The 16,950-nt window shown below is 40.9% G+C and overlaps 1 protein-coding gene across 4 annotated transcripts in view; it reads left to right on the top strand.

The window, feature by feature from the left end:
- The window catches only part of PDE4B (phosphodiesterase 4B), a 253,577-nt gene that overhangs the window by 225,684 nt on the left and 10,943 nt on the right, over positions 1-16,950 (top strand). For 3 of the 4 annotated variants that reach the window (XM_028733175.2, XM_028733177.2, XM_028733178.2), the window contains one exon: positions 15,550-15,643. In XM_028733175.2, the coding sequence (XP_028589008.1) occupies positions 15,550-15,643 (94 nt within the window). Of the gene's footprint in view, positions 1-14,238; positions 14,918-15,549; positions 15,644-16,950 lie in introns of those variants that run through there. The other variant, XM_028733180.2, reaches the window with a different exon arrangement.

Genomic DNA, 16,950 nt, shown 5'->3' with positions numbered 1-16,950 from the left:
TCATCCTGAAGCAAAGTTCTTAACCTGAAGCACTATTTTTGGGTTAACGGAGTCTGTAACCTGAAGCGTATGTAACCTGAAGCATATGTAACCTGAGGTACCACTGTATAGTTAAAACCTGCCGCTTGGACTGTATTTACACCAGAGTCGCTCTTTCATTGGCTACTAGCCTGAATATTGATGGATTAAACAAAAGGCACCCCTACTTTCCTGAGGCCGTGGGCACCTTATCTGCTGTGATCCCAGGCACTGTTCAACAGAACAGTCTTTTGCACTGTTAATGCAGTCAGTTGAGCTACAGCATACATGATTCCAGAATCAGATATATAACTTTCTCCAGGTGCACTTATTAACAGTGGTACAGTGGTACTTTGGGTTACATACGCTTCATGTTGCAGATGCTTCAGGTTACAGACTCCGCTAACCCAGAAATAGTACTTTGGATTAAGAACTTTGCTTCAAGATGAGAACAGAAATTGCGCCGCGGCGGCAGGAGGCCCCATTAGCTAAAGTGGTACCCCAGGTTAAAAACTGTTTCAGGTTAACAACGGACCTCCAGAACGAATTAAGTTCTTAACCCGAGGTACCACTGTATGTGGCGTTTTATGATAAGCAAGCTATGGGGCCCAATATCTTATTCTGTTTCCTTCTGCAAAGGTATCAGTTTTCACACGCTGTTTTCAACATTTTCTTTAACAAAACCCTCCTTTTAATATCCAGCCTTCATAGACCCAGCCACAAACTACCTACTTAACCTTGCTCAGGTCGCCATCATGCACTTTGCTGCTTAATAATAATAATAATAATAATTTATTTGTACCCTGCCCAGCTGACTGGGTTGCCCTAATTTGTATTTAAATTAGGGACTAATAACCAACTTCACAACCCTGTTGTGAGCAATAATGAGATATGGATATTTTACACAAAAAAGGGCTACGTGGCAATTAAATAGGAGGCAATAAAGATAGAATAAGGTTTCAGGCAAAGGACTCCCAATGCTCCTCTCATCTTTAATTTGCAATTTTTTCACTAGATTGTGTAAAATAGGTTAGAGCATGGTGCTGATAATGCCAAGGTTGCAGGTTCAATCCCCATATGGGACAGCTGCATATTTCTGCATTGCAGAGGGTTGGACTAGATGATCCTCGGGTCCCTTCCACCGCGACGATTCTTACTATTTCACGTAAATGTGCTTTTTAAGGATTTGGATATTGGACGTGTGTCGGGCAGCTGGAACTACAGCATGATTGTAGCTTTTCAAAAGCTCTTAAGAAGCCTCTTAAAATATGTCAATTAATTAATTAATTGTCAAGTTTTCCACATCCGTGAAGTATCAGAATGATCGTCCTCTCTTCCGTCGTCTGCGCAGAGATATGGCAGTAGCAAAACAGTCTGATGCTTTGAAAACAGGATGCTTCTACCTCCCCCTTAGTAAAGAATAACGGAAAGAGCAACAGTAGAGAAAGGAAGAAAGCGTATAGACCCAGCATGAGCCCAAGTGCAAGAGCTGTATAAACAGTGACCTATCTTCCTGACCTCTGCTATTGCTAAGTTCCTGGCCCTATGCCACTGAAGCCAAACTACGTCATTTGAGAATGATAGTGGGCATGGCACAGCTGTTGTAAGTGTGACTCGAATTTCCTGTCTCCTTCCTGACAGACGTAGTTTTGAAGTACAGCGTTGCAAAAACAGTAGACAAAGAGGGGGGTGACTGGCTTCTAGTGTAGTGCACTTATTCGAAAATGTCACCAAAATGCGTTTCTTGATCATTTTGGCAATGGGAAAGAGAACCTTGGATGAATGTATCCTGTTTGTAAAATACTTGTAGTAAAAAAGAAGAAGCAAATGTTGCTGAAATGAATAATTACATTACTCAGGAATATGAGGAACTTAACCTCTGGTGTTCAACAGCGTGTGGCTCTGACATTCAGATGAAGAAGCGTAGAAAACAGTTCAGAAGGTCCCTCCCTGGAGGAGCAAACAGCAAAAAGTAGCAAAGCATTCACTGTGGCTGGGCATGTTCCCGTTTCATTAAAATGATACACAAATGTTGTGTTAATCCCATTCAGCTATAAAATACAAATTAGCATACTTCCTGCTGCTGTTGGCTCCTGGTTCATGATGTGCTTCTTGTGCAACTCTTTGTTTTGATGAAGTCTCCAATCCTATTTTTATTGGCATTACTTATTTGCATTTTAGAATCCTTTCCACACAAAAATCTTAGTGGCTGGTTATTATTAGGTGGAGCATATATGGAAGTGGTGGTTTTTAGAAATCTCATAAGGTAGCATGACATATATTGCAGGTATACAAGTGTACTTTATCGTTTTAACTAAAGTCACTCAGTGTGTAGAACTAGTGCTTGTGATGAATAAGGGTAATAATTTGAGATCTGAACGCTTCTGGATGGAACCTAAAACATTGCCTACTAAAAGGAGGAACCAAATAATGACCTGCCCAATACACTCAACCTGCTTTTCGTTATTAGAACAGACATCACTTTGTGTTTTTCCATGGCCTGTATAAAGCTGAGATAGAAATAAGTTGCACAGCATATTAAAAAAATCATAAATACTGCACTCAGTCAGGTCTTCAGGTATCCTGGGCATGCCTATAGCCAATTTGCATAGCTTGTTGAAGAAATTTAGCCTTTACCTAGATGATAATTTTGTATATCGTGTTTTGCTCATAGGCCTGGAGAACATGCATGTCTTCTTTCTACATTTACAGAATCATAATGTTTGAAGGTACTTCAGTAACTGTATAAATCAGGAGTGGGGACCTCCGGCCTGGGGTCTAGATGTGGCCCTTCAGGCCTCTCTATCTGGCTCCCAGAACTCGCCCCAGACCACACCTCTCACTGGTTCTGCTTTGCAACCGGAGTGCTTTTGTGTCGTTGGAGTGTGTCCTTCAATTCTGATAGCGCCTCTTGCTTCCCTGGATGGAGAACGGAGGTGTCTGTATGAGTGTGTGCAGAAACTACCCTCCTGTACAAAAGTAAAAAAATGTTTTTGTTCCTCCACCATCTGTGGGGGTTGCCTAGAGGGTAGGTGTCCCTTGGGCTGCAAAAGGTTCCCCATGGCAGACCTGATCTAATCCAAGCCCCTTCTGATACAGGAACTATCCCTGATAGGGAGCCATAGCTATCCCTGGAAAAAGAACTTCTAATGAAGGACAGTCTTCTCCCTTCTAAAACCACTGTCAAACTTGTCAGCTTCTCCAGAAAAACTGGGACCCTAACCCCCCCCCCCCTTTGAGAGCATGGTGGTCACTATGGGCGCTTTGCTCTCTTGTGATTTCAGGTCAAGATCTCACCCTGAAAAAGCTTTCCCCCCCAAGTTCGTGATCTTACAGGCACCCCAAAACACGCATCTTTGGGCACCTTGCCTCTAAAATGCTGTTCCCTGATCCATGATTATCTAAACAGCTCATACCATCAAGAAGCTACTCCTGATTTTTAACGGAAATCCCCGTGCTTGTCATTTGAACCCACTGGTTCAGGTTCTAGCTTCTGGAACAGCAGAGACGAGAGTCATCTATGTGACACTCTTTCAAATGGTTAGAGATGGTAACCATGTTACTCCTAACAGTAGCTTCTCAAGGCTAAACATACCCAACTCCTTGGACCTTTCCTAATAGGACTTGGGTCTCCAACCCCCCAGCCCCACCTTATGACTTCATTGCCTTTATTTATGGGCATGTGACTTGACTGAAGCGAGCCATGACCTTCACAAAGCACACCAGGATATGATCTTTCAGAATTACCTAAATGACCCCAAGGGGTATGTGTCCCTACATCACGTAGGCGCTTGCTGAAATGTTCCATTATGGCTCTATTCTGTCTTTTGTTAGCAATTTACATACTAGACTATTGTCTGTTATCTGTAAATGAAAATCTATTGGTGTAAACAAAACATTCACTGCACTATTTCAAAAGGGGTTTCAGTCACATAAAACACGCAGGGTCACGCCTCAGTTTTAGGAGGCTAAATAAACTAAACATGAGGACACTAATGTAAACTCTGGAGGTAACTGCTGGCTGCCTTCCAGCTGTCTATGTGCCTCATTGCACAATGTCCATATTGGGAAAGAAGGGGGTGTCTTATTATTAGTTTGCAAGCTCTAGATTTTGCTCACTTGGTACGTGATGGTTCCCTAAAGGTGTGTCAAACTGTTCCTGCTTTTCAGTTTACTGTAACTTCCTTTGTTTAATATACATTGCAAAATAGCCATACGCCTCCCAAAGACTGTCTAGATTAGCTGTTGGGCAGTCAGCTATAAAACCTACTCCTTTCATTCCCTTTGCTTTTTTAAAGTGGAGTTTAATAGCTGTAAATCAGGGAATTTTGCCTAGATTTATGACCTTTGGTTTGGCATTCCTTTCTCCTGATAGGCTACAGCTATTTGTCCTTGCCTAAGCAAATGGGGAAAGTTGCTACAGGAAAGAATGTTTAGACTAATCAGTCATTAGAGGTGCTCCATTATTATCAATAGTTTTCTTAAATGAATCATAACCTTATAATAAATCTCATATACCCTGGAGCAATTTAGTGATTATAAGCGTTAAACAGCTAATTCTTTCTCTAGTAGCTTAAGTTATTATTACTAAACTCTTTGTGAGAGTTTATGGAGGTATTGAGGAACATTCCACCTGATAATAACTGAATTGGCTTACTTTGTTTTCAGTCAGGTTCTTCTAGCACAGAGGAAAGCAAACAGATTATTTTCTATAGCAAGAAGTGAGTTGTGCAAATATTAGTTTTTTGTTCCTATTTAGGATGCACTGCCAAATTAGGGAGTTGCTGTTGGCATTGCTAAACATTTGTATAGCGCTAAAATAGACTAAATACTTAAAAAAAACTTATGTAAAATAAATAAATATAAATAATAGGACATAATAAGCTTTGTATCCAAAACTAGTCCTACTCAGCGTAGACCCATTGGAATTAATAAACAGAAGTTAGCCATGACCATTAGCTCTTGTGGGCAAACTTCAAGAACTCACTGGGGTTTATTTACCTTTAATATCCTACCTAGAACTTGAGAAATTGCAGAATACCCAACTCTGATTTAGGGAGATGATGCTTGCCGTAACAGAATACAGATGCAGCCTATGGCGTGCTAGCTGGTTTTTTGGGCTTAGTTAGCACTGAGGAACAGAGTTTTGGCTATTTTCCCTTGCAAATTTGGAAACTGAGCAGTTCCATTTCATATCCTTAACACTGGGTGACTTTGATTAATTGAAATCAACAATTAATAAAGGATTTTAGTGTGCCATAACATTGTCTCAGGTATGCCAATGATCTTGCAAATGATCTTGCAAAACTGGCTCAATAAGCAATTGACTTGAAACCAAAATTTGTATAAGAAAGCTTGTAGGAGAGGAGTTAATGTGTTTATTTTGGACTGTCCTTCCTCTTTGTCCCCCACCCTTTTTTAAAAAAAGAAAATGTAACACTGCTGTGAGATAAATGGAAATTGATAATGAGGTTGATCATGAGGGAAATGTACATTTATTTATTTTTTATATTTTTGTTCTTCAGCCAAGATTCAAAACTAAATCTCTCTGTGATGTGCAGACATGTATCCTCTCACCTTTTCTAAATTGATGTTGATATCCTGTTTGGAACTGTATACAACTCATGTCCTTTGTTTGAGTTTGAGCATGGTGCCAAATAAAGAATTTAGTGGGATTAGCAAGAGTCTCTTTCCACAAACATGGCACCAGACAATGCCAACTTCTCCCATGTTATCACTGATTGTGTTTCTTCCTCATGTGGAACTTCTGCACCAGATTTGTTTTTTAAAAGCAAGACATGCATTTAAAGGCAGTTGCTAAAATAACAGAGGTTGTGTGTAGTTTTGCTTACTGTGAAACAAGAAGAGGGGGAAAAACTTTGACAAGATTCTCGATAAACCCTCATAATGTGAACTAAGCTGAAACACTGCTTAAAGGTTCCATCTGAATGCATTGCTATATCAAAGAGGGAAGAATAAAGTTTCCAAGGAGGACTTTGTTGTTTAGTCGTGTCCGACTCTTCGTGACCCCATTGACCAGAGCACGCCAGGCACTCCTGTCTTCCACTGCCTCCTGCAGTTTGGTCAGACTCATGTTGGCAGCTTCGAGAACACTGTCCAACCATCTTGTCCTCTGTCGTCCCCTTCTCCTTGTGCCCTCAATCTTTCCCAACGTCAGGGTCTTTTCCAGGGAGTCTTCTCTTCTCATGAGGTGGCCAAAGTATTGGAGCCTCAGCTTCACGATATGTCCTTCCAGTGAGCACTCAGGGCTGATTTCCTTCAAAATGGATAGGTTTGATCTTCTTGCAGTCCATGGGACTCTCAAGAGTCTCCTCCAGCACCATAATTCAAAAGCATCAATTCTTGGGCGATCAGCCTTCCTTATGGTCTAGCTCTCACTTCCATACATCACTACTGGGAAAACCATAGCTTTAACTATACGGACGTTTGTCGGCAAGGTGATGTCTCTGCTTTTTAAGATGCTGTCTAGGTTTGTCATTGCTTTTCTCCCAAGAAGCAGGCATCTTTTCATTTCATGACTGCTGTGCTGCTAGCCACTCCAGTATCCCTGCCAAGAAAACTCCATGGACAAAAACAAGGAGGACTACAGGAACATTAAACAAAGTCGTAGGTTTGTCAATCCATCTGTCGGACTCATCTCCTAACTCTTTCTGCTGCCATATCCCTTAATGCTTAACATATTCAGAGTAAGGAAATTTGTGCCTGCATCTTTGTTGAATACAGATTTCACTTTTGATTTCGTCTGAATACCTTACAACTTGAATTAATCTAAAAATCCTATGCAGTTCTTTCCCATTCAAGCACTTCCATGCTTTCCCATGGAAAGAAGTATGAAGAAAAGTAAAAAAGGTTGTAATTTATCATGGAATTGACCGAAAGGGGTTAATTGAACATTCCATGTGTCCAGCATTGGTCCAGCATGCTGAAAGTCCTCATTCTTGGCACTGGCACTTATTTTAGAAAATTACAGGACTCGAAAGCATGAGGGAAAATCATCAAGTTCATCTACTGCCTTGAGACAGGTGGATTATGCCCAGTGTACTCTATATTAAATAGACCAAGAACTAGTTGCTGAGGTAATTATGTGGGATGTGAGCTCAGTAGCAAGAACTTTGTCAGTTCTAATAGTAAGTTCATGCAGTTGATGTGAGAGACATTGATAAACAAATTTACCCAGGATTATTAATAATATTTATTTATTTATTTATTTATACCCCGCCCATCTAACTGGGTTTCCCCAGCCGCTCTGGGTGGCTTCCAACAGAATTAAAAGCACAACAGAACATCAAACATTAAAAACTTCCCTAAACAGGGTTGCCTTGAGATGTCTTCTAAAAGCCAGATAGTTGTTTATTTTCTTGACATCTGGTGGGAGGGCATTCCACAGGGCAGGGACCACCAGCAAGAAGGCCCTCTGCCTGGTTCCCTGCAGCTTCACTTCTCGCATGGAGGGAACTGCCAGAAGGCCCTCGGCGCTGGACCTCAGTCTTTCAAGGGATAGTCAGTGGATATAGTTGGCTCACTGGTCAAATTGCCATCTGTCTTTTGAGTAAAGAGAAGGAGATCATAGAATCATAGAATCATAGAGTTGGAATAGACCACAAGGGCCATCGAGTCCAACCCCCTGCCAAGCAGGAAACACCATCAGAGCACTCCTGACATATGGTTGTCAAGCCTCTGCTTAAAGACCTCCAAAGAAGGAGACTCCACCACACTCCTTGGCAGCAAATTCCACTGTCGAACAGCTCTTACTGTCAGGAAGTTCTTCCTAATGTTTAGGTGGAATCTTCTTTCTTGTAGTTTGGATCCATTGCTCCGTGTCTGCTTCTCTGGAGCAGCAGAAAACAACCTTTCTCCCTCCTCTCTATGACATCCTTTTATATATTTGAACATGGCTATCATATCACCCCTTAACCTCCTCTTCTCCAGGCTAAACATGCCCAGCTCCCTTAGCCGTTCCTCATAAGGCATCGTTTCCAGGCCTTTGACCATTTTGGCTGCCCTCCTCTGGACACGTTCCAGTTTGTCAGTGTCCTTCTTGAACCTTGGTGCCCAGAACTGGACACAGTACTCCAGGTGAGGTCTGACCAGAGCAGAATACAGTGGCACTATTACTTCCCTTGATCTAGATGCTATACTCCTATTGATGCAGCCCAGAATTTGATGACTAATTTATTACTGTAAATGTAAAACATCTACATTAATGCAAATCTGAAGTAGTACTTCCCAAAGCCTTTTAAAGAATTGTAAGTGCCGTGTTTTTAAAAACAACAAGAAAAGCAGGGGCACCATCATACTTAGCAATTCTTACAATAGGCAAACCTATTAACTGAAGAATGACTCAATGTCTGGCACAGTTAATTAGCTCATAATTGTTTTTACAGTAGCCTGAAAACATGCATAACAGGAAAACTTCACAATCCGGATCTATTTTTCACAGCTTTACATTTGCATTGACCATTGTTAAAAGATAATGATAGAATAGGTTTTAAGCTTAATCATCTATTCAGATGTTCACAAAGTGTGATCTTGTAACTGATTATGTGTATGCAGTATCTTTATTTCACTGTCTTAATTAAAATAATACAATTTAATCTCACTCTACATGCAGGGGGGAAATTATGAATGCAAATTAAGTTGTGAAAGCTCACTGAAATATACAAACTGCTGCATTCATTCAACTTACCTAACCCAAAGTAGTTATAATTTTCTCTTGTTTATATGCAGTAGTTATTTTACATGTCACTTTTAGTAATTTAGATTTTAAAAAAATAATATTTACAGAGGGCTACACTAGTATTCACGGATTTATTCAGGGAAATCAGTATTTTCTTACCCTGCAGGCACAATTGTGTTTCTATGCAGCATCTGACATCAGCCAGTGCTCCATATAAATGTTATAAAGGCTTGTTTGTATGGTGCATACTCAATGTGAATAAAACTCCATCTGAATTTGCTGACCAAGCAAGCAATTTATCTATATACCAGTTGCTTCAAAATGTCACTGGATTACATTTTGTTAAGCAGAGTCATAACTTATCAATGCCCTGTACGTTCCTCTCCGCCTTTCTCACGGAAATTCCACTGAGTGGCACAACATTTGGGCATGGCAAAAACCAAGAGAAAGTTAAGCAGCATATCTGAATGCAACTGACATCAGTGGACCCCTGTTCTGAATTCAGCACTTGCTCAATTGATCCAAATTAGATTCGGGCATGCCTAACCTCCAGTAGCATCCAATTAAACTGGTGCTTCTTCAGATAGGCTTGTGGGCTTTCTATAGGCATTTGGTTGGCCATTCTGAGGGTTTTTCCACACTTTTCTTCCCAGGCAGATGTCTGTGCTTTAATGCTCCATGTCTGAGCAGTTGTTGGTGAGGTTTTTTGTTTTTTGTCCCCCTGAGCTTTAAAGAGCAAAAACCCGCTCTTTAAAGCTAAATCAGAGCAGTAAATTTGGGTTTGCCGCAAAGGGATGTTTGCTCCATTTAAATCGCAAGTCGTGCCTGAAAAAAGCAGAGGAAAGTTAAGTTAGCATAAACCCTGAAAACAGAATGCTGAGCTAGTTTGGTCTATGTTCTTGTCATGTTCATGATGACGGTTCTTGTCATGTTATTTGCACACGCACTTACCTCCCATTGAACCTAATAGAGCTTACCTTTGAATAGACATACAAAGGATTTCACTGTTAATTGTACACTTCCATCTGAAAGGAAGTGTATTGTGAGTGAAGGAAGTTTGGACAATGAGTATGAGAGGAACTCTCTTAGACCCATGCAGTCTTCAGCCTGCTCTCATATAGGCCCTATTTAATTTATAGATGGCTGGCCTCTTCAAATGTCAGCAGAAAGGCAATTCTCCCCTGTAGACTGCTGGTCAGATTATATATATTATTTCCCCAAGTGTAAGCAAATTTAAGAAAACCACTTCCTGTTCAAACTTCTTTATTAATATTGCAGAGCCATACCTTTGTGTTCAGTATAAAATTAAATGTCTTGGATTATATTGATTTGGTTCTCTGAATAAAATCTTCCTTAACTGAAAGCCTGACGTTCTTTCGCTTTTGACTAAGTTGTTGGCGCACCAGTCCATTGATCTGAGTCCTAAATGAGATTCATGAGCTTGAAAGTCATTCCCCTGCGCCTATGTGGCTGGGATTCCTGACCTTCACAGGGAGCATCATTCACACCTTCTCTTGCCCATATCTTATGACATATTCCTGAGCAAACCCATCATGAGCCGGTCGGAGAGTGACGCACACCAGAAGCTGCCTCTGTCCATGTGACGCTTCTCCCAGAGCACCCACTTGGAAGCACACAATGCTGGCAGGCAATTTAAAAGACTTCTTTTCACAGTCTGTAAAGGAAACGGTTCAGATGCGTTGTAGCTTATATTTAATTTCAGAGTTTCATAACTCTTTGTTGTTTGTACATAAACACGAGGATTGTGAGTTTTCTCTTCTAGCATTTCAGATTTTGGCTCCAAAATCAAAAGTATTCAATAACATATTTGCCATTCAAACCCAAACTGTAGAAAGTGAGGGCAGCTGAGTACTGTAGGAGTAGTAATAAGCCGGAGTAGCTAAAAGCTCTGAACATTCTTTGACGGCCGATTCTCAGATTTGTTTTTTACTTGGACAAAACATGTATAGGTAGTTTTGGCTGTGTGTTCTTCCTGCAATCTAAAAGACACAACATAGGCTGCTGTTAGCAAGGTTCATGTTGCCATTGAACTGGTTATACAACCTGTTCAGTTTTCCTGTTACTGCGTATATAGCCCACTTGGGAAAATAAACTAAGCAGTCGCATAGAGGACTGAAGAGTATGTGTCTAACAGATGTTGTTCTGCTGCTGCTAGTTTTCAGTCTTAAGTTGACTATTTTGTTCTGGGGTCAAAATTATTCATGGCTTCTGAACGAATCCCTTAGTGCTTTCCATCACAACTTGGAGCTATTTCATTTTCACAGCAATCACTTCAGATCTGTGAACATCATAGAGTATTCTGGTGTGTGGAGGGGTGGGGGAATTCTGTTATGGTTATGGTTTATCGATCAGCTGGTGTGTGGTGAGTTCAAACCTGTAGGACCGGCTGTGCAACTGATTTCCCATGGGGAAGCCGATAGCATAGCTGATCCTTGCAGAAATCCACTGTGCTGTCCCAATGCTTGGGAAGCACTGAGAACAAGGCTGAGAAGAAAGGACATTGTGTGGTGCTTCCAAAATGCCCCAAAGCCAGCTGGCTCTCAGGCATTTGGGAAGCACTGCACAATGTGTTTTGCAAGCCCTGTGCTTAGCATCAGCCATAGGGTCGACAAAGCCCCTTGTGCTGCAGTTCCCAAGCACTCAACAACCAGGTGGCTGTGTAAAGCATTTTGGGAATCAGTGCGTGAAGCAGTTAGCAAGCCCACAATGATGTCAAATGATTGATATGTGGGATGTCTCATCTACCAGTCAAAGGTGGCCCTCAGGGTGGGGGCAGATAAGAATAAGGTTCATAAATGGTTTATTGGAAACTAATCTTGTTTCTACCTGTTAGGATGGAGAAAATCCCGTGCAACTTCTGTTTAGCAGTGGTGATTGGTCAGTCAATTCCAATGAATTGGTCAAGCTTTTTTAGTCCTGCAGAGTAGAGTTAGCAGAGGTCTGTACTTCTTGACAGCACGTTTATGTAGCTTGAATTCCAACACTAATCTTACCTTGTTGCAAGCAAACAAGGAGTTCTAAGAAATTATTTACATAATATCTGGGCATGGTGTGCAATTTAAATTACTGGGCAGGCTGGTTCTTCATATGTGGTAAAGACCAAACAAGCAATTTATCTAAAGAATAGCTAAACACACCTGTATACTATTTTAAACATTTGATTTTTTTTTTAAATCAAAAATCAAAACATGATCTATTGCCTGAAAGGAGAGTAAATAATATGTTTCTCTACCCAATAAGCTCCTTTCCAAGCCATTATTAGGATAAAAGGTTGATCCTAGGATCAGCATGGGGAGATGCTATTAAAATATTTGGATTGCCAAAACTTCCTATTTCAAAAGGATATCTCTTATTCCAAGCCATAAGAGATGCGGGAAATTGAATGGAATATCTATAGAACAGTCAACTTGGAACCAAGTGGGTCTCTTAATTTTGAAACTGTAATATGGCACTTATTGCTAAGCTACACTGCAATTTGCCAATATAGTCGTACCTTGGAAGTTGAATGGAATCCGTTCTGGACGTCCATTTGACTTCCAAAACATTCAAAAGCCAAATTGTGGCTTCTGATTGGCAGCAGGAAGCTCCTGCAGCCAATCGGAAGCTCCGTTGGATGTTCAGGTTCCAAAAGAACGTTCGCAAACTGGAACAATCACTTCCGGATTTGCGGCGTTTGGGAGCCAAAACATTCAAGGTCCAGGGTGTTCGGGATCCAAGGTATGACTGTACAGGGAATGGGATCGTAAATCTCTTGCATTGCCACAAGGAGTTAAAATAAGCAAGGAAAAGGAATAGACCTAGCTCTGCCCCACAGTTGCGAAATGCGTTTAGCTTGCTTCCAGGCCTTCATCCTGATTTGTTGACAGGGAAGTTATACCACATTGCATCAATCACAGCACTTTATGGTGGAGGTGTGGGGAGGGGTTTGTTGTGCAAGGGCTCAAAACCCACTTTAATTTTGCAACCTGAATTTGCCAGTGTGCCATTGAATGCCACCCACAAAACTGCAACAATCTGGAAGCACCCACTGTTACTATATAACCACTCAACTTCTCTTATGCATTAGCTCCACTAACATGGGAATAAATAAAAGGGGAAGAGCTTGAAGTGAGAAGCAGCACTGATTGTGGGAACAGGGGCTCATCTGTGGCTACACTTAAAAACCAGTTTAAAGAACTATTTATGTGAATTTATGGAGCAGTGCCAACCTAGCAGTTTGAAAGCATGTCAAAGTGCAAGTAGATAAATAGGTACCACTCTGGCGAGAAGGTAAACGGCGTTTCCGTGCACTGCTCTGGTTCGCCAGAAGCAGCTTAGTCATGCTGGCCACATGACCCGGAAGCTGTACACTGGCTCCCTCGGCCAATAAAGCGAGATGAGCGCTGCAACCCCAGAGTCGGCCACAACTGGACCTATGGTCAGGGGTCCCTTTACCTTTAAAAGAAACAAATGTTACTGTTTTCTGTTGCTAAAGGTCGTATTGAATAAATCACTTTGTGACTGAAGAAAGAATAATACTTCTAATGCAACTTCCATATAACAGACTATTCTTTATAGTTCATATGTATTCTATCATGATATAGATCATGACGTCATGATTCGGGTACCAAAAATGCTTAACAGCTTTTAAGAAGTAGATAAAAATATTTTTCTGGTCAAAGCTTTTGTAGCTTAGGTTTGAACCAATAAATAGCAGGATTTCTTTTGTCCAAAGGGACGGAGATTCTATATTACTAGACTTGCTTTACACACACACACACACACACACACACACACACACACACACACACACTTTAGATCTCAGGAATTAGCTTCCAATTTGCTTAAAGCACTCTTGGAATTCCTGTAGCAGGCCATGAGGGCTGCATGACAGTAATCTGAAGGGAAGCCTGTCTGTAACGGAGGGTGGCTGTCATGTGGTGCTGTTGCCATAGTACCATGGTATTCTTTTGACCAGCTGTATATGAACTCTTGAAGAAAGGAATGAGATATGTGGGGTGGGGGTGGGGAAGAAAGCAGCTTTACATTATAAACCTACACTGGCTGCTAATTAAAAACAGAAATAATATGAAGCTCACCTTTATTTTTAGACTATCCCTGTTTCCTAAAGTGGTCGGGGGAAGAGACAAAAGCGGTGCAAATGTGCTTTAAATGACAACAAACATTCAGTCTGATTTATTTCACTTTACTGGGTGCTTTTAGTGTGGATTCATATACTGACATAAGAAGAGGCAGCGTTTGCATGCAGGGGTTCCTTTGCAGCCTGGGTTTGTAAAGGAAAACATGCAGCACCCGGCATCACATTGGGCTTCTGAATAACTTCTTTTAGGGAACAGGCTATGGAAATATCTTACATTTTGCTCTGCAGATATAACATAGCTTTCTATGTTTGCTAAGAATTTCAGAAGTGAAAGCCGTCTGGTTTTCTTTGCAAGCATATGTATCTTCTCTGTATATGTAAAGCAATACGAAATCATATTGGAATAGGTAGGGAAGAAAACAATTATAATTTTAAATCAGTGTCCTAAAGCTGTGTTTAAAAATCTCTGTGAGTGAAAGGGGATTTCCCATAATGGCAATGCAGTGATCTGGAGGAGGAGGAAGAAGAGGAGGAGGGGGGCTGCTCGCCTTATTTTTCCTTGTTTAGATATGCACGGGGCTTCCTCCATTTTAATCTTTCTTTTGAAAAGATGGCTGTATAGCTAAATCCAGCAATGCCTACAAAAGCAGCCGTCCGTTCTTTTTCGCTCAGTTCAGCAAAGGAACACTAATTTGGAAACCCCCCTTCAGACAACTAAGCAACCAGGACTATTCATAATTCATAAGTGCTTTAAGGCAGCTTGCTGGAAACAGTTGGATTAGCTCTCCCTCCTCTGCGCAGCCCTTTTACATCATTTTTGTGTGTGTGTTTTGCCGACAAAGCCTCCAACAATACATTCTTTTCTGCAAAACTGGAATACAAACCTTGGTGTTGTCTTGGAGTAGCAAGTAGCCATTATTACAGGAATTGTTGACTTTTACCAATATTAATCTCACTGACCGGGAAATCCTTCTTCCTGAGGAGTTCCTCCCTCTGATCTGCAAATTCTTCATAAGAGATTTCTCTCTTTTGGCGTGCAAAGTCTTCCAAAAATGCCTGAGGCAAACTATTTGTTATCTGTATCTTGGGGTTATATCAAGGTGGGTTTAAAATAAAAAAAGCAAATAATAATGTCCAGTTGTGTTATTTATATGTAAAGTATATATCAGAATCATATTTATTGCTATATAGCCTTAAACATGTTAGATACTTGTACAGTAAGGTGTAATATTGCCATACAAACAGAATGTCATGAAAAATAGGAGCATCATTTTATGATCATTTACACAAAGTATATTTAAGTTGTATGCAACTTGATAATCCAGCCAAATGCCATATTAACATTTCATTTTTCCCCTGGCAAAAATTTCTATAAATTGATGTTGCTTTTGTATTGTATGTGGGACATTGCTAAATCGCTCATGATCAAGATTTAGAACAGGTTTATAACTTGTGAGACCAAAAACTGCTCTAAAATCGACATAGCTTTCCAGAATTAGGTAAAATGTATCTGCCTTTTTAAAGCGATATTTTTAAAAACTGACAGCACCATAACCTTAAATCGCACCATGTTGTCTAAAAATATTTCTTATATGTTTATAGTTTATCTATAAAGGCATTGCTGAATGATGCCATCTTTAAGTTAGTTAATAATGTCCCATTTTATTTACTGTGCATGTATCGCTCAAAAAAACTGATGGTTTGGGTTTTCTTTTCTTCTAATTACCAATAGTTCAAGAGAATGTTGAACCGAGAACTGACACACCTTTCGGAAATGAGCCGATCGGGGAACCAAGTATCTGAATATATTTCAAACACTTTCCTGGGTAAGTTATTTAGCACCAAACCCATTCCGTTCTGTGTGTAAGTTAGGTTTTAACAAGCATGGTCAGGCTCTGATGTGCATGCGGGGCTGTTCTTACAGGTGCAGTGATGCTTCAGTGGTGTAGCTGCACTTAGTTAAACTATGGAACTCACTCCCACAAGAGGCAGTGATGGTTACCAATCAAGTTGGCTTTGAAAGAGAATTAGACAAATTCACAGAGGAGAGGACTATGGAGGCAGTAACGCTACTGAACACCAGTTCCTGGAAACTATACAGGATGAGAAGGGTCCTCTTGTCCTCGAATACTGCTTGCAACTTTCCCACAGGCATCTGGTTGGACAATGAGAGAACAGGGTGCTGGACTAGGTGGGCCAGTGGCCTCATCCAGCGGGCTCTTTTTATGTTTACAACCCCACCCCTTCCTTTCCAATCCCAAACCCACTGCGCCGCCCAACAACCCATTTTAAGAACCTAGTGGACTTCTACTTTGAGTATAGTCATTTGTTTCTCTCATTGAAAGGTTTTTTTTAGTGGACTCTAGGAATCAGTCTCCAATGCAATGAAAGGAGCTGTGGTCAGGCAGGGCGATTGTAGAAGCCCCAGTGCTGTGTAGGGATGAGCTTGAGCAAAGAAACTGGACAAAGTGCTGTGGGGTGCACATTTCATGACATGTCTTGGGCAGCAGATGAAACCGCGGCGTATGAAGGGAACGTGATTTATTCCGCTACGCCACCTTTAAACAGAAGAAAAACCTAATTAGTAAAATCTAGAAGTATAAGAGCATACAGGTGCTATCGAGGGCAGAAGTTAATGTGGCAGGCCGTTGCTTAGCAACCATCCATACTCCCCAGGCTTGAAGTAGTGGGGCTGAGAATGGTGCTTGCTTGTGTTACCCTTCTGGGGTGTTTGCTTGCCTGGGGCTATTCATCATGGTGCATTATAAAGCTGAAAAGTTAGAGCAGCCATGTCAGCCTCACTCTGTGGTTGGGCCTGAAGTGGTTGGCCCATTACACCAGGACAGCCCTACTTACCTGCTTTTATATGCTCTTCATCTGATTTCTGCTTTGACTATAGCCATTCTTTTTTCTTAATGAAAGATTTTTAGTGATTTTTTCCTTCATTATATGGAGCAGTGACAAAGTATTTAAATACTAGTACCCTTCCACAACCAATACTCCCCCCCCCCCCAAAAAAAAAACTTCCAGGCTTCTCTCCCTTTGCCCAAATGCATCCAGTTTAAACTGGCCCATAATATGTAAGATCTGTTGCAGTTTTGTTTTGTGTGGTAGTGTTTAATAGTGACAATTT

The sequence above is a fragment of the Podarcis muralis genome, chromosome 5, assembly GCF_964188315.1.
Source record: "Podarcis muralis chromosome 5, rPodMur119.hap1.1, whole genome shotgun sequence".
In the NCBI taxonomy this organism is placed as follows: Eukaryota; Metazoa; Chordata; class Lepidosauria; order Squamata; family Lacertidae; genus Podarcis; species Podarcis muralis.
The sequence above is the reverse complement of the archived record's forward strand: the minus strand, read 5'-3'. Positions and strand labels throughout refer to the sequence as shown.